Source organism: Odontesthes bonariensis, chromosome 23, assembly GCF_027942865.1.
Source record: "Odontesthes bonariensis isolate fOdoBon6 chromosome 23, fOdoBon6.hap1, whole genome shotgun sequence".
NCBI classification, from domain to species: domain Eukaryota; kingdom Metazoa; phylum Chordata; class Actinopteri; order Atheriniformes; family Atherinopsidae; genus Odontesthes; species Odontesthes bonariensis.
The window spans coordinates 16,029,213-16,057,085 of NC_134528.1; the positions used below are offsets into that span (position 1 = coordinate 16,029,213).

General features: G+C 39.5%; 2 protein-coding genes across 2 annotated transcripts; both read left to right on the forward strand.

Annotated features, from left to right (window-relative positions):
- The first annotated feature begins 1,041 nt into the window (after positions 1 to 1,041).
- Positions 1,042 to 17,489, forward strand: lgi1b (leucine-rich, glioma inactivated 1b). Its single transcript, XM_075457783.1, has 10 exons — positions 1,042 to 1,739; positions 1,917 to 1,988; positions 2,937 to 3,008; positions 4,117 to 4,188; positions 7,456 to 7,527; positions 8,374 to 8,543; positions 8,749 to 8,913; positions 9,983 to 10,203; positions 10,644 to 10,890; positions 15,708 to 17,489. The coding sequence occupies exons 1-10, from the start codon at positions 1,546 to 1,548 to the stop codon at positions 16,055 to 16,057; spliced, it is 1,635 nt and encodes a 544-aa protein (XP_075313898.1). The 5' UTR covers positions 1,042 to 1,545; the 3' UTR covers positions 16,058 to 17,489.
- Positions 17,490 to 18,253: 764 nt separating this feature from the next.
- slc35g1 (solute carrier family 35 member G1) lies at positions 18,254 to 27,835 on the forward strand. Its single transcript, XM_075457468.1, has 5 exons — positions 18,254 to 18,748; positions 20,847 to 21,021; positions 21,877 to 22,011; positions 22,277 to 22,473; positions 23,366 to 27,835. The coding sequence occupies exons 1-5, from the start codon at positions 18,436 to 18,438 to the stop codon at positions 23,776 to 23,778; spliced, it is 1,233 nt and encodes a 410-aa protein (XP_075313583.1). The 5' UTR covers positions 18,254 to 18,435; the 3' UTR covers positions 23,779 to 27,835.
- Positions 27,836 to 27,873: the final 38 nt, after the last annotated feature.

Genomic DNA, 27,873 nt, shown 5'->3' on the forward strand with positions numbered 1-27,873 from the left:
TTTGTCTTTGCTGAGTCCGAGTGACTTGGTTTTTTTTTCTTCTTTTTCTGTTGGCTTCTCTAAAATGCAGTGTTTTGGGATGTGTTGTGTCTTGTTAAAGGGCCACGTTAGCAACGATGCCTTCTCTATTATATTTTATTTAATGAGTTAATCAGAAGCGTGTGTGTGGTTGTTTGTCTCGTTTGTTTCTGTGTGGCCCTGTGATGGACTGGCGGCCTGTCCAGGTATACCCTGCCTCTCGCCCGATGACTGCTGGGATAGGCTCCAGCCCCCCCGCGACCCGACTGGCGGATTCAGCGGGTAGGCTATAGAAAATGGATGGATGGAGTTAATCAGGGTTGATTGATAGATTTTGCAAATCGTTCATCAACCCCGTCTGTCGTCCATGTGAGACAAAGTCATTATCGCAGGACATGGCCCAATGAGAAATATATTGGAAAACACGGGCGGAGTACAAAAGACACTGACTTCCATTTTGCAACTCACTAATTGGCTCTTCAGTGTTCATATCGGTCATCTCGACTGAGGGGCCAAATTTGTTCGCAGGGTTCTGAATGGATGGGAAATAAAGAGGCCATTATGCCATTTGAATGTCTGAGGACAATTCAGTCCTTGGATTATGACAATTTAAAGGGGTGAAAGTTCGCCACGCTCTGGGAACAAAAGTCCAGTGTTTTATGACTTTAAATCGAACCCAACAAAAGACTTAATGTGGGCCGCAAAGAAAGACGAAGAGAGAAACAAATGCTCAGGAAAAAACAGAAATTTTCATGAAATCCATTGCCGTGTTTACCGTGCGTCTTGCCGTTACTCCATGGTATGCTCTGCTAGAGCCCTGTCTTCCCACCGTTAATGTCATTATCATGCCCAAGCAGGGAAGAAAAGAGGCGGCATTTGAATGAGTGGGGCAGGTGCATTTGCACAGAACCTCATGAATAGTCGCATCCCATTAGCCATGCACGGCTCTGAAGCGCGCATAAATAATAGCTGGCAGTGCTGATAAAAAAAAAAAAAAAAAAAAAAGCGCACCTTGGGGCTTCTCCCCCTCCTCCTCCCCCATCTCTCTCTTTAGTCCTTTCTCTTTCTCTCTTATGGGCTTTCTCCTTTCTTCTTTGGCGACGTCATTAAGTCCACAGGACTACTTTACCGGAGGCGGTAAACTTTTAAGAAGCAGACGATTTATTTTTTTCTAACACCGTTTTTGCGTTTCGAAAATGAGATAGTTCCTTTTCATGCCATAAAAAGAAAAGAAAAACGGAGATGTTTTCCGCTCTGATGTCCCGTTTGTCCCGCATTTGTAATCCTGCGCCCTGCAGAACAAATCTGCTGGAGAGGTCCCTTCCCATTGAGACGCAAGAAGCATAGACACAAGCCTGCATCAAAGCGCCGGCTTCTATCATTGCAAAGAAATAAGAAAATTAAGAAGAAAATTAATTAATTGAAAACGAGAGCACGTCTCGTCGTCTGGGGTTTTTTTTTTTTTTTGGAAGTGTGATCGCTCGCAGATTTTGCCTGGAAGTTGCGTGTGCAGGAGTGACAGGAGTAATGGGATACCCGCTCAGAGGATGGAGAGGATGGACGCTCCTGTTTGGGGTCGCTGCTGTCACCTTGGTGCTATGTGACGGACGGAGATTGAGGCAGCCCAGATGCCCAGCTGGATGCACCTGCACTAAAGATAATGCCCTTTGTGAGAATGTCCGATCCGTGCCTCACAATTTCCCATCCGACGTCGTCTCACTGTAAGGTTGAAGTGGAGTCCAGTCGGACTCTGAAGACTTGATTTCTTTGTTCAAAGTAGCTTATAATGATCTGCTAGCAAGGTTCCGACTGTTCCCAACTAGTGTGTCATATTCATTACATTTTCTCTCAGTTTCCCCTTTCCTAAGCCCTCTTTCTTTATCTCTCTATTTAATCAGATCTTTTGTCAAGTCTGGATTTAATGAAATCCCAGGAGGAAGCTTTGTTCACACACCTCACCTTCAACTGCTGTGAGTATCTATCTATCTATCTATCTATCTATCTATCTATCTATCTATCTATCTATCTATCTATCTATCTATCTATCTATCTATCTATCTATCTATGTCTCTTTATGGAGTCAAACAATGAGTCTAGTCTTCCCAGAGGACTTGTATGGAGGCTGAAATGCAGATTTTATGGGGGATTCTCCATAATGGTGTCAGGATTATGCAATAGACCACATGGCCACAGCTGATCACAGCAGGGACAGAGTGTGTGCGCTGGGCAGAGTGGGACGGAAAAAACAATGGACTTGATCCTTCTTTTCCTGAAGAATTCCAGAAAAGAAAAATGTCAAACAATGCCAAAATAACCGTGTTTGTACTGACAATGTTTTCATTCAGTAACGTTATCGTAGGCCACTTCCTGATAGGTCTATAGAGCAATTTGTTATTGCACATCTGCAAGTTAAAGCCCAGGTCAGGCCCATGTGCGCTCCAATCACACCTCACACTGCACACATCGTAGCAGGCTGTTGCAGAGCATCACTTTGTCTTAGCAGGATATCGTTCTTGCCATCCGTTGCTTCATAGTCTCAGATGAAACTAAATGTCTGGATGTATCATGCATCAGCTTCCTTTAAAGCACTACTTAATCAGTGGGACAGTGATTGGTTTGTAATGTGTCATGTGTTGAAATGTGTTTTGAAGTATTGATAAGATTTTCGTTTAAAATTTAAAGTGGAGATTCTCCATTGAGGCAGATGCTTCCAGTGGATAAGAATGGAACAACTTCTAGTTTTCATATACCATGTAGACTGGTTTCTTTTTCAGAAGCTGTCACGACATTAATCTCAACTTTTTGTTGAGTTGTGAGGCAGAAACAGCAAGTTGGGGGCAAAATCTTGGGGTGCACTGTTGCTTTCAATTACACAGAATGATGAGATGTTTACATTTTGTTGCTGTTTTTCTTCACAGATTATTCACAGCAAACTCTTTTGACCTCATTGATGAGGATGCATTCCAAGGTTTACCACATCTGGAATACTTGTAAGTGTTTTGTTTTTAACTTACAGAGTTCACTTCAATGTGTTGATTCCCCCGTACTGATCTGATTTTTTAAACACAGTATAGAGCCAGTCCAAAAGCTTAATGATAGTTTGCTTTCTCAATTCTATCAGCAGCTTTATTGTGTGGTTTGGGTCATTGTCTTCTTGGAACACCAAACTTTGTCCAAATTTCAGCAATTTGATCGATAGTTTCGGGTGCTTCATTATTCCATTAGCTTTACAACTTCATTCAAGCTTTACAGCCCCAAAGCATGATGCTACCATGGCCACCTTTGTTCAGTGTTTTTCGGATTAAATGCATGATCAAGGCCTAACCAAACATACCGATGGTTATTGTGTGACCTAACACCAACAGACCTGTGCCTTGGTGGTTCCAGGGTTGTTCCTGATAATCCAAACCAGTTTCCTCTCATTTAGGGGTGACAGTTTGAGTCTTTAGCCAGACCTGGGCAAAGTGGTTACACCTCCCAATAACTTGCACTTAAGTACAGTTGTTCAAAATGGCTCTTTTATCGCTTCCTGACTGAAATCTACAATCCTCTTTCTCAAATGTGCGCTGAGCTATATGGGCTTTTCACATCAATATTGTGTGTTTGAGATAATTTCAACTGGGAACATTTTACAGCACGAGTCAGTTTCTTTAATGGCTATTCAGTTCATATCTTTGTGTTTACTTCTGCTCTTAACTGTAGAGCATTGCAATGTGTGATACCAGCTTCTACTATTGATACATTATGACATTTTAAAGCCACTTCACACTGATGATTCATCCACACACATGTTTCTACTCACGTTGCTCATTCAGGGAAGGGTTTTTATTGGTTCTGAATATTTGGTGCACTTATGTAACTCTACATCAACTAAGGCGGATTAGCTCAATTACTGAAGAGGGATTTTTCCTATGGGAATGTACTGCATGCAGTGTTATTTGTAACATCACTTCTGTAAACAACTCAGAGCCACAAAGATAATAGATGCAGATGTTCGGGTCGCAGAAAGTGAAACTGTGGTTATATTTGTACAAGATGATTTTTAAAGTGTTTGTTTATTTTTAACCGGCCTGTTTAATCACTTCATGTCATCCACAGATTCATTGAAAACAACAGAATTGCATCAATATCCCCGTATGCTTTCAGGGGCTTGAAGACACTGATACATCTGTAAGTAATTTGTCTTTGTGATTTGTCCTCTGCTATCTGCAATACATTCACTGCTTAAGACATTTCTCAAAAGCAGTATTTTTTGAGGGAACTACTGTGATATTCAAGATAAAACAAACTGGGTATCAGTTTCCCTTTTCTGTCACTGCATCACTTTGTTACTGTCTGGAATGCAAATGTTGGCAGAAGTGCTGCTGCCAGTAGTCAGATTGCAAGGTGACTGTCTGAAAGCATCTCTTGGATCAGGTTGCAAAAGGCCAAAAGTGGATGTTTCACTGGCTTAGAGTACCAAAAAAAAAAATGATTAGAATGTAAGTATTTATTTTTTACCCTCTAAGGAGAAAATAAACTAGAAAATCACAAAAAAGGGAAAAAAATAGATTGATCCATTCTCAGAAGTTGTTTTGGAAACAGTGTTTCACTTTCCTGAAATTTAGAGCTTGACAACGCTAAAGGTAGCTGGGAACATGAGGGACCTGTAGGTCAAATCCAAATTTAGCTGTACTGTAACCTTAGACTGGGTGACCTATAATCTGTCCCTAACAGGTTGTTCCCTTCTCATCTGAAGTCATAGAGCTTAGTGCAATCCAGTGCTTGCATCAGAGTTCTTCATTCATTTTTACATATCGATGTATGTGAAGCGTTTGATTGCCCGTTTCAAAGAACGCAAACTTAAGATAAAGAAACCTTCATAGAAACAGAAAACAGTCTGTAACATAGACTGAGATAATAAGAGCTTAATAGTTTTTCCCTCAGAAAAAAAGAAAAAAGCACAACTTCCCATAGAGTGTTTAAAACTCACTTGACTGGAAATGACTATACTTGGCCAAGGTGCCTTAATTTAATGTTTAAATGTTTTGTTTGACATAGGTATGGACATCTTTGCCCATGTGGTAGGTATATGATCTATTACCCACTGATACTTGATCTTGAGCATGACTTGCTTGGCTCAAACTATCCAAGAGTATGTAAAAATCATCTACATCAGAATAGAATTGATAACAATTTTGTAACAGACTGTCAATCAACCTCCTCCAACAAATATCTGGGTCAACAGATGTTTCATTCAGGCTACCCTTCACTTCATCAAAGACTATTCTGACAAAGAACTGGTGTTATGCAATTCTAATTAGGAGTTTTTAAGCTCATTAAGCTGTTTGCTGTTAATCTAACAAGCTCCGCACGCTCATCATCACAGTTGAAGTGTTCCTCATCCTCAATGCTGGAAATGTAAGGGTTCAACACTCACGATTCCTTTGATAAGGATGTGTCAATACTGGTTAAACAATACTTACTCTCCTCCCAAAGCAAGAGAAGCGGTGGGCCAATCTGAGTGGGTGCATGGCTCCGTGTTTGACATTTTTGCATATGCAGAGCGTCATTTCCACCGCATGATGTTTGATTCAGCATCCTGAATCTGCTTGTTGGTGTCGTTGAGTGAATGTGTCCTCCAGGTACCCTATGCAGGTCGCTCAGCTCCGTAGCGGCAGTGTTTGATGCAAACAGGCTTTGAGAATCCACTAAATGTTGGCAACCACTAGACATTTGAATAGATTGGATGCCATTTATATGAAAAAGTAGTGGGTTGTGGGGAAAGTAGTACAACTTTCATACAACAAAATAGGGATTGGCAATATATGTGGGCATTGTAAATGCATCCCCAAGAGTAAGTACATTATTAAAGGGCACAGGCAAAGGTCCTGTTGGCATCCTGACTGCTCCAAGCCCATCTGTATAGAGAGTGCATTCGTGCAGAGGCTCAAATAAAATGGTCTTTCTTCCCAGACTCTCGGATGAATAATTCAGCTTTCATCTTTTTTCGTTTTGCTGTTGTGGAGCTCACTTCAGCTCTCAAACAAAACACCTCAGTGGGTTCTGTGTTTGTTGGCTGGTCTTAACTGGAAGAGAAAGATACCCTCTACTTGAGAGCACTTCCAAAGGTTGCCACGGTTTTAGGTGGTTAAAAGACAAAATGATAATACGGATTGTCAGTGGTAAGTGTGACCGACAATAAGAGAAAGAAAAAGTGCTCTGTTTTCAAAAATATGCCTGGACACTGTAAAATCCGTGTAAAAAAAAAATGGGCACATGGGCCTAATTGTCATCATCTTTGTATCAGCTCCTCGCCTCTTCTTTTGACAAAAGTCTGTAAACATTACAAAACTGCAGAAAACTGTTTCACATTTGTGGTTGTGAAAGCAAAATTTGACCACTTTGTACTTGATATAGAACGTCAGCCTCTCAGCAGTTTGTCATGTTTTTTATTTCCATAATGTTCGATGATCCCTCTCCTTTGTTTTTGCTCAGAGAACACAACAATCATTTTACCTTTGTTTTGTTTTTTTTAAAGAAAATTCTAGATCTTTTTAAATGTTTTTTTTCTTTACATTCTAATAAAACCCGTGGAGTTATGACTTATGTCTGTGGATGTAGTAGTGAACTGTGTTCGCTGAGTGTGGTTTTTCGGAAGTGTTCCTGAGTACGTCCAGTGATTTCCATGATAAATTAAGTTCTATTTTTAGAGCAGGTCTGCCAGAGTAAAGCACAGAATGCTCTGTTCATCTTTGGTTTTAGGCCTTCTCCCTTTGTACGAAGATTATTTCAGCTTCTCTGAATCTTTTAATGATATTTTGTACTATGACTACTGAAATTGTTGAACTATTTTTATTGCCCACATTGGTTGACCTCTTCCCATTTTGACCTCTGAGGGACCTTACATACCCATTGATAGGTCATACCCTGTTGACCTTTATTAGATATGTCATGTTCCAATGTGAACATTTTTGCTGGCATAAAACAGAAATCGAGCTTATATTTTTATTTTAGAATAATACGATATCTTCTGATTTTTAATATTCCATATGAAGTATTTGTTCTTATTTCAATATAAGGGTTGAATGATTTACAAATCACATTTCTCTGTTTTTCAAATTTTTCATATTTCTCGAAATAGTTACAAATACTTCTGCTTCAGCTGTAATCTGTAAATCTGGTGTGCAAAGAGCAAAATAGTAATGGTCTTCCTTTCCAATTCAATTCTTATAGATTCAAACATGTCATATAAATGTGATGTGCTGCAGGACCATTCTTGTCTTTTTAATATGCAAAATTGCTTGTAGCTCTGCTTATGTATTCTACTGTTTCTCCAACCAATCTTGCAAAAGACCAATGAAAAGCACATAATATATCAAAATGAATCTGGCTGCAGAGGCATGGTCTGCTCCTAAATAAATCACTATGTCTATTTTGTTCCTCTTTGCTGATTAGGAGTCTGGCTTACAACAACCTTGAGACACTGCCCAAAGATGTTTTCAAGGGCATGGACGCTTTGACCAAAGTGTGAGTCTGTGTTTCAAAGTGTATTTGCCACAGTTCATCACAAATGCATACATGTATTGTGTGATTGTGTATTTTTTTAAGAAAACAACATGTTTAGCTTTTGAGTTTGTTTTCTGGTTGACCAATTCATATAGGTTAGAGTGTATGTAAAGTTTACCAGAGTTTAACTTTGATAGAGTACAAATAGGCAGTGGGTTTGATTTATATTTCTTCTGAGTATCAACATAGTGGAAGAATTTAATGGGTCATTTTTTTTGTAGTCTAGAGTGAGCGAGTGGAGAAGGGTTGAAATGGTTGATGTTAAACGCTGAGAGGAATCTTTCCGGGCCTTTCATCCTTTTTTTTGAGGTCACAGTGCTGAAAAGTAAAGGAGAAAAAGATTTTGAAAGAGGCCCTTTTGTGCTACAATGGAGAACATAAAAAAAAAAGGATTGAAGTCTAAAGGAAAGAGGGGAAAGCGTGGGTTGGGATGCCAGAATGTCTGAGTGAATGGTAAACAAGTCGATCAGAGAAAAAAAGGACTGGATCCTTCCTTTAGTCACACTGACACACAACCAACTGGAACAATGCCGCTGTTTGTGGATTCAATACTTTCATCCAACGTTAATAACTATTCAGACTGAGAGTGGGTGATGAGCAGAAAGTACTCAGGAGATCGGACACTTGTTGTGCCTTTGTTGGCTTGAAGCCAAAGTGCAACTAAGTACACGTGAATCAGAGATTGCAACAGCAAGCTGAAACTGAATATAAACCACAAAAAAAATGGACCTGTTTAAAAAGTAAACATCAATTATGTTTTGCCTTAAGAGTGAGCTGGTTATTCATGTGATCCATTTGTACACGTAGGGATCTACGAGGTAACAATCTGATTTGTGACTGCAAGCTTAAGTGGCTGGTGGAGTGGATGCATCACACCAATGCCACCTTGGACCAGATCTACTGCAGCGGCCCCCCCATTCAGCAGGGGAAGAAGATCAATGACCTACTGCCGCATCATTTTGACTGCATCACAGCAGGTAAACCTTCTACTCTCTGTCCCCTTTGTTACACAAAAAATACTCGAGCATACTTCTCTCTCTAAACTCTTTTGGCGCTCAGATTAAAAGGTGTCAAAATAAAGAGGAATATATGTTCTTCCTGCGTGTTTATGCAAGGATTTGTGAGCATGAAGCAATTACTTAGGATAAAGGACAAAGTGAACTGTTGTGTCATGCTTTTCAGAGTTTGCTTCCTATCAGCCGCTGAAGTTCGAGTCGATTTCTGTGGAAGCCTTCACCTTTGATAACGAGCAGTACGTCGTGTTTGCCCAGCCTTTTGCTGGGACATGCAGCTTCCTGGAATGGGATCACGTCGAGATGACCTTCAGAACTTATGACACCATTGAAAGTGAGTTTTTAAAAAAAAGGTCAAGAACAGTTATCCCACTGGATATGTTTCCAACTCAAATGGTAATGATTAATGGGAGCATTAGCAGTAGAGTGGAGCTATAAACTGATTTTACTAATAAGTTCAACAGTGAATAATAAGATTCAGAAAATCCAGAGAAATCTTTCCACAAGTTTTACTTCTGAGTTTTGTTCAGGAAATACCACAATAACAAAAAAACAAAACACCTTTGTCACTTCCTGGTAGGATCTAGGCAACAATATCAGTTTCTTGGGGTTGGAAAAAGATTATGGTTAGGAATGAAATACATACTTTCTACAACACGACTAGACACCATTTCATGGTAACACTTGGTAACGCAAATCTAAAATCCTTTCAGGGAATTCATTTAAAGGGCCATCTGGTCGGTTTTAAGCATCTGTGATGGTACTGCGGTATATTAGTGCGCGTGTTATTTTTTAAAGTGCGTGCATGTGAAGACATCATTAATGCCAAATTATTATTTGAGGTTTTGGAGCAAGATGATGCCAGATCCTTCCGTATGAATTTAAACATCATGGTTCCCTAGAAAGCCCACAAACCTGTCACCCCCTTTGAAATTCTTGCAAACTCGAAACATGACAGAGGAGACAAACTGTTGAGCTGCTGAGATGCTTCTGAAGAAAGTAAAAATGTCTTACTTTCAACAATGCAATAGAGGGTCTCCTCATCTGCCAAACACTACAGAGCAGTGTTAGAAGGAGAGAAGATGTGTCACTGTGGTAAACATGCTGCTGTCTCAGCTTTTATTTTTTAAACTATCACTGGCATCACACTCAGAAGGACAAAATGGGAAAAATATCTGACTCTGTTTTATTTGAACAAAGCTTTTTGCAAAAAAAGTATTTTACTTTAAATCTATCTATTCCTCATCTTAAGCAAAATTCTTTATTTCTTCCTCCAAAGACAGTTATAAGCTGTTTAAGTGGCACGAAATAACACTGGAACTAGCAGGTTATTAATACAACTATCATGTGACTACTGTTGACAATGTCTTTTGTGTGTCTTCTTTTTTTTTTTTACTGTTAAGGCACCTCCACTGTAGTCTGCAAGCCCATGGTGATTGACAACCACCTCTTTGTCATCGTGGCCCAGTTATTTGGAGGCTCACACATATATAAACGCGACTCCTCTGCCAGCAAGTTTATCAAGATCCAGGACATTGACATTCTGAAGATCCGCAAACCCAATGACATTGAGACATTCATGATCGACGAGGAGTCTTTCTTCGTCATTGCTGACAGCTCAAAGGTTTTTTTTCCTCACATTTCTCTTTCCAACATTCAAAAGTATTACTGTTTCAGAGCAGAAACATGTACATTATTTATGGTCAACTTGAAAAACAGCTATTGTATTTCATGCCAAACTATGCACCAGTGTTGTTGTGTCCCCTTTCTGAAATAATGCCACCATGTCTGCCAGTTCTTCCCCCGATGTTCTGTCTGCTCCTGCTGATTACTCTTACCTTGCCAAATGTTTGCATATGCTGTCACATATGCTTGGAGACACTCAGGAACACTCACACACACTTGTGTCTGGCAGCATATTCAGTTTGCTGCTCGAGTTTGGCCTTAGTACAATCATCTTTGAAATACAGTTAAGGACTCTTAATTTAATTTTTTTTACACTAAGGACATGTTTTGAATGAAGTTGACCTGAGCTGACATTTTATGTACATGTGTGTCTTGTAGGCTGGCTCCACAACTGTGTACAAATGGAACGGCAATGGCTTCTATTCCCACCAGTCACTCCATCCATGGTACAGAGACACAGACGTAGAATATCTTGAGATCGCCAACAAACCCCACCTGATTTTGTCCAGCAGCTCTCAGAGGCCTGTTGTGTACCAGTGGAACAGAAGCCAGAAGCAGTTTGACCGCAGAACCGATATACCAGACATGGAGGACGTCTTCTCTGTCGAACACTTTCGGGTGAAAGGTGAGAGCTTCAGTTTCAGTTACTGTAACTACAAAGACACTCTGTGTCTCTGATTTATTGAGACTGAAGTGCTTCATATGTTTTTCTTTGAACGGTTTAATTTGATAAAAACATAAATGAGTCATACTCATAATTTATGGTACTGTAGTTCCTCATCACTTGCAATATTAAAGGGTTCATTTTGAAGTTGGTTTTGTGTCACCGCCATAAAGCCTCCCCATAAATAATTTCTGTTCAATATTACCTATAATTTTTCCTTACTTATGGGGCAGCTGAATTATAAGAGACTCTTTGCGTGATTGCTATTGACAACAAGCAATGAATTATTTCACACAACACCACTTCTTAAAAAATTGCGATGCTGTGTAAAATGCAGGTTTTTAAAATGCAGTGATTTGCAAATCTCTTACATCAATATTTTTTTTCACAATACACACAAACCGTCAACAAATTAAAAGTTGAAACTGTGACATTTTAGATCATGGGAGCAACATGTCTCAGAAAAGTTGGAACAATGGCAACAAAAGGCTTGAACAGTAAGTGGTAATAATAAAAATATACATCTGGAGGAGCATGTTGCAACTATTTATGTTAATTTACCACCGGTCAGCGAGATGAGCGAGTATAAAAGATTTCTTAGGAGTAAAAAAAAACTGCATCTACAAATTGTGGAGCAATTTCAGAATAAGGTTTGTTAGCATAAAATTGTTAAGAAACTAAATATTCAATCTAATTTTATCTACAGTACTTGAGAGACACAAGGAACATAAGAATAATCAATGATTAATGCCCATGATTTTTGGGTCCTCACAACACATTAAAAACAGGCCAGAAAATTTAGTTAGGACATAGTTTCCTGTACCATTCAGAAATGCAAGTTAAAGCTCTATCATGCAAAGAAGAAGCCATATGTGAACATGATCCAGAAACGCTGCCATCCTCTCGGGGCCAACGTTCATTTAAAATGGACTGAGGCAAAGTAGAAAACTGTTCTGTGGTCAGGTAAATTAAATACATTTGAAATTCCTTTTGGAAATCTCGGATACTGTGTCCTCCAGACTGAAGAGGAGAAAGACAGTCTGACTTGTTATCAGCACTGTATCAAAAACCTGCATCTTGGATGGTGTGTGGGTGCATCGGAGCCTATGGAACTGCCAGATTTTGGAAAAGCTCAATCAATTCTGAAAGGTACATACAGGTTTTAGTGCAACATATGTTACCAAACAGATAACATCTTTTTCAGGAAAGGCCTTGCATATTACAGCAAGACGATGCTAAACCGTATACTGCAGCGACTACAACAGTAAAGCAAAGAGTCTTGACTGGCCGACCTGCAGTCCAGACCTTTCACCAAGTGGAAACATTTTGAGCATGATGAAATGCAAAATACAACAAAGAAGACCCGGGACTGTTGAGCAACTGTTGAGAATCACATACCAGACCAGAATGGGACAACATTCCTCTCCAAAAGGTCCAGCAACTGGTCTCTTCAATTCCCAGATGTTTACTGATTGTTGTTAAAAGAAGAGGGGATGCTACGCAGTACTCAGTGTACATGTTGGGACTCATGAAGACATCGATTGGAAAGGCATCCTGTTACTTAGAGGTTAAGTTGTTTAAATGCGTTGTGAGCATTTTCATACATTTTATTTGTTTATTATTTCCTAGTATTTTTAGTTAACTGTGTGTTTGTGAGGACTTACTCTGACTCGCAGGAATGAAGTGGATAAACCTGTTCGTAGCATTCCTACTTTTGGAACTACTCCTCACAGAACCGCGCAGTCAACAGCTGCTTATTGTCAACTCCCAACAACAACTGCTGGAACTTGTATGGAATTTGCAAAAGTTGCTGGGTCAAGACACAGTACCAATACAGCGGAGATTAGAATTATTATCATATGAAATATTCATTCCTTATGCTACAAGACGGAGGAACTGAAGCCATGGTCAGAAGCCAGAAGGCACATTGGGAAAGCAACCCCATGGCCTTTTGTAAAAAAAAAGACAACTGGACCCCTGATTTGATCACAAACATCAATGGCTTTCTGACAATCCTGGCTGATAGGAACACCCAATAAAAGGGAAAAAAGCGGCAGGGCTTGTTATGTTCATAATTAACAACTGACTCAACCCAACACATGCTACTTTCAGGGAACGAAATATGCAACAAATACATAGACCATTTGACTGAGTTTAAGACCACATTATCTGCTGTTGGAGCTAATGGGATTTTCTGTGTTTTAACATACCTCATTTATATATGCTGAAACAACTTGGTGCAACGGGGTGCACTTCACAAGACTACAAGCAAAATATGCAAACTCCATGTCCACGTAACCATGTCTTTCTCTCCAACATACTAATTGTGTTTAAAAAGTGCATTTATTGTGCCACAAGTGGAGATAAAACACTGGACCTCTTGTATACTAATGCCAAAGATTCCTATAAATTCTCTGTCCTGCTGCCCCTCAGGGGATCACACCACAGTATCACCCATTTCCCATTTACACTCCTGTTGTGAAAAGAATGTCTGTCACCACCAAAACCTTAAAATACTGGTCCCAGGAGCCCATTGAAACTTTGCAGTGTTGCTTGGAAATAACTGACTGGGATGTTTTCTGTGAGACCCAATAATGGACTTACTTATTGCGTCACTGATTACATCAAGTTTTGTGTTGATGCCAATGCACACAGCAGGGGGATTTTCTACCAGTAACCGGAAAGCACTTCCCAATCAGTGGAAAATGCTTTTAAGGCTGGGTGACAAGGATAAAGTAAAGGAAATACAAAGGAAGCTACGGGTGAAAATTATGGAGGGGAAGTGAAATCTTCACACATATCTTTAACCTGAGGCTGTGACTACAGAGGATCCCAACACTCTGGGAAATATCATGCTTGGTCCCTGTTCCAAAGATGAAATATCCAGCTGACTCCAATGCCTACTGACCTGTTGACCTTACCTAAAGTGAGTGCCTTCACAGGTTCCTTACAGTTTGCATGTCAGCCCGACATCAGCATGGATAATGCCACCATCCACAAGCTCTAGAGGGGATGTTTACATCTCAACACCCTGATACAGTGGTAAGGTGGATGTGAGGGGGGATATGGGAGCAGGCAGTGTTAGGGAGTTTACTTACTAACCTAAACCACTTAAAGCTCAACATCTTGAAGACCATAGAAATAGTCATAAACTTTAGGAAAAAATGCTTCAAACCAGATCCAGTCTTGAATGTCAGATCGCTGACAAATCTTTTCTGGTTTAAGATTTTAGTACACATAATTACTTGGCTGTCTTCTTGATAAATGGAGCATCGCGTTAGTTCTGGCAGACCACGTAGTCAACGCACCCTTGCCTATTGGCTGACGCCGACCCAACCCCTATGGCTCCACAACCAGCTGCGCTCAATGGGTAATCAGCTCCTGCTCGCAATTGGATGCTGGCATTTGGGGCACTTCATTTAAACTTGGTTTGCTGTCACTGCTTTTTTTTGCTTTCTGCTTACACCCACCACCTCCCCTGCTCCACCGATTTTTCATTACCAACAATGTCATACTGTTGTTCATTGTTGCTTGCTCTGTTCTAGGGGGTTTGTTGCCTTTACAGCAAATGGAAGGCACTCCACCTGAGGATGCTGCTGTTCCCTTTCTAGCTTCCATGGAGCTCATGGAAAAGTCGGGAACTTCCTCCGAACAGAGCCATACCGCCAAACACAAATTGTATGCATTCAGAATAAGCTTCTGAAATTCATATCTGTTTCTCGTCTCGTTTTGACGAGAGTGGTTCTGACAGAACTGAGATTTGTCTCTCCCCAGGGGACCCTGTTGTTCTTACTGAAACACGTCCTTGTGATTTTACAAATCTCCATTTGCCTGCGCCATCTGGACGATGGGATGGTCCTGCTGTTTTCCATAAGCTCGGTCTTATGTGCCATACTATTAATTTTGGTGATTTAACTTCCTTTGAAGTTTTAAGTTTTTTAATCACAGGTTCACCCACTGTACTGTGCATCTTGATTTATAGACCCCCAAAATCATCAACTTTTATTTCAGTTTTCTGAATCAAAATACTTGTTCCTGGCATCTTCAATATCCATGTACGTTGTCCCTCCTATTCCCAGGCCTTTGAGTTTCTAGAGCGTATAGACTCTTTTAACGTCACTCAGTCTTTGAAAGAGGCTACATACTCTAAAAGTCACACTTTAAACCTGGTGCTCTCATCTGGTTTTACCCTAACCTCTGAAGCTGCTAGATAGACCCCTGACCGACCACAAAGCAATTACCTTTGAAGTGCCTTTTCATCAGTCTCCTTCAGCGGAAAGATACTCTTGCATTTTCAAAGCATACTCTGCAGTTAAATTTTGAAAAGCCTTCATTTCTATGTCCTAACCTTCTTTGAATCACTGCTCAGACCAGACGCACTATTGCAATTGAATAATGAACATTGCCTTTCTATCCTTGACCAAATCGTCCCATTTAAAACCAGGAAACGAAAATCTTAGATCAATAATCACACTCAAGCCCTGAAACCACTAGAAAATTTATTTAGGCGCGTCGTTGCCATCAGAGTCGGGACAAGCTGATGTTTCTCATGACACAGTGAAAAAACTCCTGTTTCCTAATGTTTCCTATTTTCTATTATGGGTACAATTTGACTTTCATTCATTTTCAAATCATTCCACTCTGTTTTTATCTACATTTTACACAGCATCCCAACTTTTTGAATTGGGGTAGTAATTATGTAAAGTGTTTTTCCCACTTGAGATCCATTTAGTTGCTGAAAGACTAAAGAGTCCCTCGAATCTTTGTCCTTTTCAAAGGTGACCTGTTCATATGCTTGACAAGATTCATCGGGGACTCCAGGGTGATGCGCTGGGATGGTGCCATGTTCACGGAGGTCCAGGCATTTCCCTCCCGTGGCTCCATGGTGTTCCAGCCAGTCTCTGTCGGCAACTGGCAGTATGCCATCTTGGGCAGCGATTATTCACTGACACAGGTTTACCAATGGGACACTAAGAGGGGCCAGTTTGTCCCATCTCAGGAGCTCAGTATCCAGGCGCCTCGAGGGTTTTCCATCGTCTCCGTTGACAACAGGGTGTTCCTGTTTGCATCCAGCTTCAAGGGAAAAACTCAGATATACGAGCACCTCATGATCGATTTGAGTAACTAAACACTGTTTGTTTGGAATGCAATGCTTCTCCAATGCTTTTTTCTTCAGTTTTGTTGAACTTGTCAGTCCCATTTGAATCCAGCAAATAGTAAAAAAAAAAAAAAAAAAATCTTTAAGGGATTCTACAAAAATAATCAGGACATATATTCAAATCAGGAGTTGATTTAGTCAAGGTGGAAAATAATAAGTTGAAGTAGCTCACTTGGTAATGATCCTCAATTTTATTTTCAGCGGTCTGACACGTGGTTCATTTTCCACAGTCCCTATATTTAATATTTGGCAGTCTGTTTAAACTAGTTGATAAAGTACAAGTATTTACATGAATAACTATGGTATGGAGTCATTCCACTCCATAACATAGTTATACACATTTTCTCGTGAAACGTAGTGTTAGGAAAAGTCAGGGAATTCGATAATGATGATAGCTGGTCAGTACTGAATATTTATTTGAAAAGAAAAAATAGATACCATTTTTTTCAATCATTTTTTTTAAGTCTTTAATTCAACAAAGCATTTCAGGAGCATGTTCTCCAGCGTAAAGCCTACTGTTAGGTACAGACGTAAGGTCATTGAAAGGAAAACAGACAAAAAGGTGCGGTGCTACCATGTGCGGTTTGTTGACCTCAAGCGAAGGTATGGAGCCTTCCAACCAAACAAATCATGAATTATATCCATTTATTAGCAACTCGCCGACCCGAATTCCTTCACTCGTTGTGACTCCTGCTCTCCTTTAATGATATTTTTTGCACTTAAAGAAGTGTGATAAAAAATCCAACAAACACTGTGCGTAACTGAAGAAAGTAAGTGCACTGACAGTGTGTATGAGAGAGGAGAGACACTCGCGGTGTTGGTTTTCTGGTGAATGACGCACTAGAAGCATCCCGCGGTGTCACTCAGCCCTCTCTCTTTCACTCACTGACAAAACCATTGTTGTTTTTACCCCACAACTCAAAGCCAGCCACTGTGCGGCACACGCTACCTGTGCTTTCACACAATCCTCTTATTCTCACACAAAAGAAGCTGAATCTTGATAATAGTGAGCGACATCCCGGACAACAATTTGCCAAATACAGTGTTTATGTGTTTACAGTACTGTGTAAAGTAATTTATATTACTTTTGTATGTAGAGGGGCCCAGACTCAGTGTTATTTTTGATAGATAGCCTGTAGAATTTAGTGAACATAGTGTGAGATACATTTTTTTTACATGCTATTTCTACATAACGTCATAGATTTACTTTTGACAGTCTAATCTAGTTAGTTAAGAGTAGGGGATATTAGGTCTTTGTCATCTTCCTCATTGTATTCTATGTAATTTAGTAATAAAAATACAAAAATTCTCAGTCTGAAATCTTGTTTAACTGTGGTTGGTTTGGCTGTTATGTTTTTGCATTCCTTACTTATTAAATGAGTCATTGTCAGTTATGGTGTGACAACTTCCTTCCTTCCTCCCCCTCCTTTTTTTTGTTCCATTATTACCTTTTTTTCCTGCTTTATAATGAAATCCAGTCCCATCCACCACATTCTGTGACCCATCAAATTCTGTGATTTACACATTGCGAGAACCGTTGCCATTACAAAGACATACTTTATTGTGATATGGTTGACCACAAATGCTGCTCCATAGGGTTTAGAAGCTAACTGGACACTTTGTGTGTGTGTGTGTTTGTGTCTATTTACATTTTTAATATATTATGAATGATCTATTTTCTTTAACAAAAATGAAAAAAGGCAGATGGCACGACTTATAAATCAACCCCAACATTAGCACTTCCAAGAGTGCCCGAGCCTGGACACAGATTTTTTACAACTTTAATTAAACAGTGAGAGTATTTAGATATCTAACCGGCAGGTTTTAACAGGTCAGGTCAATTTAGTTACTTATGCTTTAAGTTTGTTGAACGCATTCTATCACAGTGGCAATATAGAGCCAAATGTAATTTTTTTTTAAATTAAATAAAAAAGTCAAAATTATGAATTTTTGTATGATAGTTATGGTTCAGGGTATGAGTACGTTTGTAGAATGTTTAATATTCCTATTGGTGGTTGGGCTGATGAGTAAGACCTACACTGTGTTTATGAATTATAAAAAACATAGCTTCAGTGCTTGTTACCACCATGGAGCCAACATTGTCTGTTCCAAATTGCCATGACACCCATGGAAAGGGGGCGTGAACGTTGGGTAACGTTTTAGTTTCCCAGCGAAGCCGGGCTGAGTTCACTTCTGCCCCCCTGTGGGTAAAGTAACCACCGCATGGGAGTTTGTAGTGTGACACCAAGGTTAGTAATTAACCTTGCCTTCTCAGTCTCTCAGGGCAGCGGAGACAACGGACAGAATTCTCACCAAGGCATGCTGCCGCTCATCCGCCACATCTTATCATGGACGACCGCAACCACTGTGCACACGAACGGGCTTTAACCGTGGAGGACGACGTGACGGTGGTGTTTCATAAAGTTGTCAGCCAGGACAACCAAAGCCGCTACGGGGAAGAAGACGAGCGGGGCAATGACGAACGGACTGAGGAGAGGATTCACTTGCGAACCAACTGCCTGGATGATGGTGAAGACGAGGGGGAAAAGAGAAGGAGAAGCGAAAATGCACAGGAAGGCAGCGAGGAGGAAACGCTGTGTCTACCGGCGTTTTGCGTCAAAAGCAAGCCCGCATCTTCCCGCGAGGGAGGCGCACGTGAAGGTAGATTTCAAACTCCTTCCTTGTACCACTGTCACTGATATTGAACATAGCGACAGTGAAATGAAGTGAACAGCCAACCAATGACTTCCTGCTTAGCTTCACGTTATACAACCGTGCTACGTCATGTATCAGTGATAACATATAGTCATCACGTGTGTGATATTGGCCTATGAAAGGGTGTTTACACAAGATTTTATACAAAGTTGACTTTTTATGACTTTTTATGCAGACTTAAGTCTTAATAAAGAATATGCCATTCTAATATCCCTTTCATTGTCGTTTATTAGGCCTTGTCGGATGAAAAATATGCTGTTTGTATTGATTATAATTAGCCTCGAGTCTTCATTTCAGAACTATAATGTTGATCTAATAATCACCTCCACACACACACACACACACACACACACACACAGGGATATTGTTCACGTCCAGTTTATGAGCAGCTGGGTTACAAAGTGTGTGGCCACTCTGTTTGACAGGCTGCTGTAAGCCAGCTTAAAATTTTCCATCACCCTTGAGGATGGATGACTGTGCACTTTTACAGCAACAGTACCACAAGACCTGTAGGCTTTTATTCCACTTACAAATGCAACTTTTCAGGGTTTTGGAGAAATCTTTTTGTAGTTATTGTCTTAAATGCTGAGCTGATTTTTATTTGGTCCAACTTACCTGAATAAAAGAAAGACTCAATCAACAAAAGACGTATGAAACCAAGAGGGTTTTTCCAGTTATTGTTGCTGGGTATGATTCATCCTAACATTACAAGGAAGTCAAAAATGCACCCTGTTCCTGTGCTGATTAGTTTTCTTTCCTCATGTAAGTATACTTGACGATTTGTTAAAGCTAAATGGCCAAATGAAAAGAGACACAAGAACTGGATTTAAGAATGCAGCTCCATCTAAGATTCCCAGGTTAAAATAATCTATTCTTGAGTGACTCGTTTTAAGCTTAAAATGTAGTCTTTATGAAAATAAAACAACAGTGACTTCCATGCCATTTGAATTTCTTTTTAACAGAGACTTTTACAAAGACAAAAAATGAAATGTTAAATCTCTTCGCTGTTGTCTTTTTAAATGTATTCATACGCTTAACAGCTAGTTTCAAGGCAAAAACAGTGGATAACAAAAACTGAACAAGTGGTGTAAAGCTTTTAAAGAAATACTTGCTAACACATCTCACAGCTGATGATTGCTTATTGAAAATTAAAAGGCATTGCAGAGAATCTTTCACATGTTAAGATGGGAAGGGGCTTAGCATTCTCAGACAAAGCGGTAAACCTTTCTGTGGTTCCATAAATCAAAACTTGAAATACTTTTTCGAGATCATGGATGCTACATTCTCCGGGCTAAAGATGAGAGGCGCCATCTGACCAAGCCAGCATCCGTCGTTGTATGGGGTGCATTAGTGCACATGTCATGGGGGACCTGCCCATTTATGGCAGTCTTTTACAGGGAAGGCCTTGATTATTTTGCTAAGACAATGCCATGCTATGCTCTGCGGGCATCATGACAACGTGGCTCTGTAACCAGATGCTGAAGACTGGGTCACTGAGTGAAAAATACAGTCAAACAGACCTCAAATGAGTAGGCTATATAGCTGATATCATATATCAAGCCAGAGTGGGATAACACAACGGCAAAGATGTCCCTGTTCTAAAGTTTTGAAATGTGTTCTTAGCATAGAAATGAAATCAGAATATATTTATGAAAAACATTGCTCAATCTCAGAATTTGATTAGTTTTCAAGGCACAGGGTTAAGAAAGTAAACACTGTATGGCATGGGAACTACAAAGACAGATGCATGCGTAGCCTCAGGTTGAAATTTAATCTCTGCAAAGATATCATTATGTTACTCCACAGGCAGGGTGTACAAACATTTCACCACAGTCCTTGGCAGGTCTTTTGTTTGTGGTTTTTTACTCAGGGTGCACCTTGTTCAAAAACCTGCATAACGCACTTGGTGCATTTGCAAAATCAGTTTTTAAAAGACTGTGCGGAACACTGAAACTCCTCTTGAGCCTTCTGTTTCACACCCCTGCCCTCACACTTATGTATGAATGCCTGATTCTTTGCTGTTTTTTCTCCCTCACATGGCCAGAGAAACCAAAGAGATGTCCAGGTCTGGGTTTGTTCTATGCATTCCTCGCCACTGTTTTCTTCTCCATCGTTTCCCTCTTGGTGAAAACCATCCAGGGAATCCACGCCATAGAGATCAGTGCCATTCGCTGCTTCTTCCAGATGATTTTTATTGCGCCGTTACTCATCTACCACAAGTAAGCAAGACTTTGATAAAGGGTCCACACATACTGTACGCTCCCAAACCGAGTTCTGTGTGTAGATTAAGATCATAAACCCTCTGAGATATCACTTAACCCTAACAGTAATTTTCTCTGGGGATTCCTGGTATTGTGTGCATTTTCACCCACTTTGAAGGCTGACATCCCGGCTTCCATGCTCCAACATTAAGTTGTCAAAATATTGAGAGAGATATGTATTATTCCACTCACACTCTTGGAAATATACACTATAATTCCTGGGTTAGAATGGTTCAGAATTATAGCTTCTGGCATGAAATTACAGATGGGGATTTCAAAATACTCACAGCTGGGTTTTGTCTTTCATATGGTACCAAATCCTCTATTTTATGTAAAATGTTTAATAAAAATAGAGCTCACGGCTGCTCGGAATGTTACTTTCCATTTCTTCATTCCACCAGGTGGCATGATGAAATTAGTGTTGGTACATACATTTTAAAAACGACATCCTAACGTAATTTAAATTCAGCTGTAATCTCAAAGCCTACCACCAGTGCTCCTATTCATCCATCTATCTTCTCATCAATCTATCTTTTCATCCTCTACATGGGCGTTTAACTTAATTCATCAATTACAAATCTTCCTCTCTCTCATTTCAGTCCCATTCATGCAGCCATCCATCACTGTCATTCCCACTTTACCTTAATCTACCAATTTCTTCAGCCATTCCACTTATCATCCCTCAAGCTCTTCAAATTTTCTCCATCCGTTCCCCTCTAAATTTTTTTTTATTACTTCCTCTGTCAGTCAGTTCACTCATCCATCTTTTTAGTCATCTGTTCATCCATCATCTTCATGTATTTGTTCCTCCAGGACAGGTTTCCTCGGTCCCAGAGATAAACGTATTTTTCTGGTGCTTCGAGGTTTCCTCGGCTCCAATGCAATGATAATGCTCTTCTATGCAGTTCAGCAGATGCCACTGCCGGACGCCACAGTCATCATGTTCAGGTGAGTACTGGTAGTGATTGGTTGAGGTTTTATCAATGTCACAAACACGCGTGTCCTTTTTGAACCATGTAAATGTCCAACTCCTTTAGTTTTAATTAGCTGATTGTAAAATATCCTGTGAAATAGATTCAAACGGAGTTTAATCTTCCACAAACCTCTATCTTTAACATTTCTTTGCATTGTTTCCTTTGTTTAACCGTACTGTTATTACTTTCTCACATGCGGTAATCTCTTTCTCTCTTCCTCTTTGTCATTGACCCCACAGCAATCCAGTCTTTACCTCCCTCTTGGCCTGGATCTTCTTGAAAGAGAAATGTACCATATGGGACTGTGTTTTCACTGTTTTCACCATCACTGGAGTCATTCTCATTGCCCGTCCGCCATTCCTCTTTGGCGAGCGTCCTCGTGGCATTGAGGGCAACTACACAAACCACGTCAAGGGGACTATTGCAGCCTTTGCAGGTGACACAATTCACTATTTTTCTTAACCTCTACATTTTAGGCAAAATTGCTTTGGTTGAAACATGTTAAGAAAGATACTTTTGTTCATATGTAAGGTCAGTATTACCATGACAACCAGGGAACTTGAATGCAGTACAGCCGTCCTGACACATCAAATTCAACTGAGAGGTCCACTCTTTCCAATTAATCATGGTTCTTCCATGAGGGGGAGGTTGTACTCCTTCCTTGTTGTGCTCACATAGCTTCTGTCAAAGAGGGCCATGTAAGATTTATAAACACTAAAACAAGCATTCTAAATGAAAAAAAAATAAGAAAGCTTGAGGTGCTTGAATTTTCAGCCGAGCACATATTGCTGATTATTTTTCTTTGGGACCTAATAAATGACTTGTGAGTGTGTCTCAGCGGACGACTGAACTGTTAATTGAGAGATTTCTTTTCAGTTTTCTTTTTGACGCCCAAGGCACAAGTGCAACATTGTGCAGATAAAAGGCAGTAATGTTCAGTGAAGTGTGTGTCTATGCTTACCTAAGCGGCTGTAGTGACCACAGCTGTGTTATTTCCCCCTATTTTATCTGTGCTTTCAAGAAACACTGAGATTGCGATTCTGGCATTGACAAGAGGGGGAAGTAACAGCACTGCTGGCTTTATTTTGGAAAAGAATGCAGTACATTTTGGTCATACATATATGACATTTTGGTCATATATATATATATATATATATATATATATATATATATATATATATATATATATATATATATATATATATATATTGGTCTGACAATAGCTAGAATCCCTCATTTAAGTTGCAATCTCATATTTTTTTATTACTTAGTATTTCTTAGCAGATAAGCGTTTTCATTCTGTGTCATGTGCATTCATTTCCCTATAGGAGCGATTGCAGCTGCTTTTACATTTGTTGTTCTTCGCAAGATGGGGAAGAGCGTCCACTACTACCTCTCCGTGTGGTACTACGCTGTCATCGGTCTAATCGAGTGCATCATCACTATATCCATCCTCGGGGAGTGGAAAATCCCATTCTGTGGTCGTGACCGCTGGATGCTGATGCTGATCGCTGTTTTTGGTATTGCTGGCCAGATCTTCCTCACAAAGGCACTGCAGATTGAAAAGGCTGGACCTGTGTCCCTGATGAGGACGGTAGACGTGGTGCTGGCCTTTTTCTTCCAGTTTGTTTTCTTTAATCGATCCCCGACCTGGTGGAGCCTTGGAGGAGCGCTGTGCGTGGTGCTGAGCACCAGTGGAATAGCGATGAGGAAGTGGTATACCAACTCTCGCAAGAGCTGAGAGGCACAAGTATCATATCAATATTTAATATTACTTTTTTCATAGGACCATGTGATCCTGATTTACTCTTTATTTTTACTTGTTATTTGAATGCATACCAGTTTTGGGGTTCATGCTCCTTAATCAGTTAAAAGCTTAATTAATTATACAGGCCTCATCTTAAAGGAGGTCAGTCATGAGTTGGTGATAGTTTGAAATTCGTAACTGACTTTTCTGTACAACGATACATGTTGATTAGAAAAGAGTCGACCTGTATAAAATCCTGAATGCATTTGTTCTTGTATCTATGAACACATCTCCAAAGGGAACAGGAGCAATGAAAGTCTGTTGCTCCCAAGCATACGCTGCTCTTTGGAGCCCGTGTGGCTACTTAGCCTTCCCATATCCACCTTGATAAAAGATAGACAACATAAAAAAGGACTGAAAGTTCAAGTTCAGTTGAATTAAACAAACGGTAAAGGATGCCTACAGTCCCATTTTCCTTTTGCTTTAACTTGAATGGAATGGCCAGGAGACCATTTATACTGTATTATTTTCTTTAAAAGCTATCGAATACTAACCTATTTGATTTTACTGTGATTTGTACTTGGCACTATTGAATCTATAACTCATTCGAGCACTTACACTTTTATGACCTATGAGATGGGCCATGTTTCTTAAGAAACGACACATAGTTCAGTTGTCCCAAATGATACAAAAGCTAATAATAAAATCCCAGCATTGGCTACAAATTCTTACTTGAAAACAGGGTCATTCTGTATGATTTTCTCAGGGATCTCTCATCTGTTTTATAATGCACAAATTACAGTCACACCTACAGTTTATCTGAAGTGCCTGATGCATGGAAGGTTATCCAACAGCTTACCTTGAAAGAACTGACCAGTAACCAGCAACTTGTACTGTGCAGCTCTCAGATCATTGTGCTAAGGCACATGAACATGAGTACGAGGCTATTTACCAAAGATCTTTATCCCTGCAAAGGCCATACTCATTTTTTTTCATCAGCACAACAGCTAGCTCTCATGTTTGCACACTCAATAAGTGATTCAATCAGCAAAGCTGCAGCAACGAGCTCCAATGTTTTTCTTCTGATAATGTTCTCCATTAAAATAGTTTGTGCAGCAAAAAAACAGAGGACCTTAAAACAAGAAAACTGAGGACTAATTTGGACCCATAAATGAGGCTGTATCACAACCAGCTTAGTAATGGCATGGCAGGTAACAAAATTCTTTATTCATTATATCCACCAGTATTTCTTGTAAATACTTTTTATTTTTTGTTGGAAACTGCCGGACCAATTGTCACAAAATTGGCTTAAAATCCTCTGCAGAGCTGAAGTTTTTCACAAACTTCAGTCAGTGAAACCATTAAAAAAGTACAGTTTTATCAATGTTTTCCCAATAATAACGTGATATGGTAATGACTCACGATACCTTTTAGATTTTGACTGACCTGAAGTGAGACAGACTGTGCAGGAGTCTTCATAGCGCATGTGTACCAAAGTGCCTTGCCTTTTACCACTGATTGGCCACAAATGTGAAAAAGATTAGAACATGTAATTTGCTTCATGGATGGATGGATGGATGGACTCATGATCTACTGTTATGACCCAGTCGATCCATGTAGATTGACTGATTTAAATTGGTAAGACTTATTTAAAAAAAGAACTAAAAACGAATCTTAAGTTAAATGAACAAGCTGTCATTAAAATGCTACCAAAATTGACACAGACGTTCTTTAAATACAAGACTACGTGTTAAGATCGCCGTTCAGAAATGTCAGTTTGTTTATCTGCAGTGACATTTACTGTCTAACTGTTAGTACTGTATGCACATTGTCTATTTTTACAATTGTTTGTGGTGCAGTCAGGCGCCTTCTGTTGGAAGAAGGTCATATTGTCATCTTCACTCATACTTTATTCATCCTTGAAAGGAAGTTATATTGCTGCATTATAAATGATCAAGGATATATAAGTAAATATAGATGGATTAATGATATAATAAAAATCCGTTGACAAAATTTTGGAAAGTTGAAGTGTAGCAGAGAAAAAGGTGTAGTTTCGACCTTCTGAGATGAATATGAATGCACTATGAATGAATGCAGGTAATGTAGGTGAACTCTCTCGGTAGACAATATGGCTCCTTTTCAGTTACATGTTCAGTATTACACCATCTGCTGTTAACAAGCCTCCTACACAGCTACCTCTCTGTCTGCAGCCTTTGTCTGTCTGTATAGTCTGAAAGCCAAGGAGAGGTGTTAGAGTCGTTCGTGCAGCCATATTTCAGTAAAACAAATATTGCTGTCCTGATATTCCTGCTGCATCCTTATCAGTGCTCCATTATGTGCCAGCGATTACATTACATTGCCCATGACGATCAAGGGAAGAATTGGTTTAGACTTCCTCCTCCTTTCCCTTTGTTTTGTTTCTGCCTTGTATCCTAGACATCTCCTCTTCAACGTCTAATGCCCTCAACAGTTGGATATTATATGCAAATTGCCTCTGCTAACAAAGCAGAGAAAGTGTCAACGACCTGCCAGTATACTTTGTCTGATAAACAGCTGCACAAGAGAACAGCTTCAAGCTGTTTTGCGATGAAAAATCCTTAATGAATTCAAAGACCTTAAGCAGAGTGATGAGGGTGAAACCTCGCAACAGAGCTGTCAGTATAATCATGCTCACCACATAGCCCATATCGTTCAACTTAATTCAAGCTAAATAATTACATTTGCAACACTATCTTAACAATGTCATATCTGATTCTTGTGCTAAGTTGAGGTGATGTGTCGTATGTGTCCGGATGATGTTTGTTCAGTGTGGATCCGTTAAACTCCCAGCAAGAAAAAATAATAATAATAATAATACCAAAAAAGAAAAAGACTTCAACTTTGGTCTCTAAAACACATTGCATTGAAATATTTCAATGTAGACTAATGCTTAAAGCTGTGCTATCTATTCCTTTTTACTCAAAAAAGTTGCCTTGTGTATTTCTCTTTAGTTAGATCTGTTCATATCTGTAGGAAATCTGCTTTTATTTAAAAGAATGTGGGTTTCTAGTTCAACAGTTTGTTGAACTGTAAATTGTACTTAGCAGTAAGCAACAACTTTTGCACTACTATGACTGTTTGCGTCCCAGTGCAACTGCAGTACTGCGTTTGACACTGTTTCGTAGGGCGCAGCACAGTTAGAGACACAGTTTCTTCTTTGAAATTGTTCACACTCTCCTGTCTTTGTTCTTGTTAGACCTGTTGAGAACTGTGTAAGCACAGCTGGACAATCGGAACTGGTTCCTATTTTTGTTCGTCCTCTTATGTAGTGAATTCTTGACCACAAGTAAGTGAACACAGAGTTTGCACTTTACTGCTGTTATGACATGTGACTGATGCTTTTTTGACTTGTGATTGTTTTGTTCCCTTAAATCTCTTCTCTAAGAAGTTGAACTGGAATATCTTTGTCCTATAAGACATTGTATAATTTCATATGCAGCCCTTTCTATGCTGGTAAAAAGTACTCTTTTACACTGCTCTGAGTGTTTATTTGATTTTGTCTCTTGCTGTGGATTGAAATGAGATCATGCATTATATCCATACTTGGTTTTAAAAAAACATACACTTTTTAAGTGCAACTTGGACAGCAAGCACTTGGATAGACCTATTATTAAAAGTGATGCACAGTTACAAGATTCAACTCTGAAATACAGTAAAATCATTGTGCTGCTATCGGTTATTGGTAACAGATGTAGTCACATTCGTTGTTCACAGTTAATCTTATATTTCTTCCGTTTGATTTGCTTTTACATTGACTTGTATTTTTCTTAGAAATGACTTTAGTTGACTTGATTGCTGGTAGTTTAAGCTGGTTAGCTGTACAGTCTCAGGACCTAATAAACCCAATAATGCAGTTTTTAGGGGTTTTTTATACTGAGCTTTGATACATTTTATTGAACTATTTCTGTATGTACATCATAAGATTCTGTCAGATGTATGTATTTATGCATATCGGATTGTATTTAATATATATATATATGATTCATTAATAAATTATATATGAATTTATAAATCTTACTGTCTGTGGTCTTCACTTACAATACAAGCCAT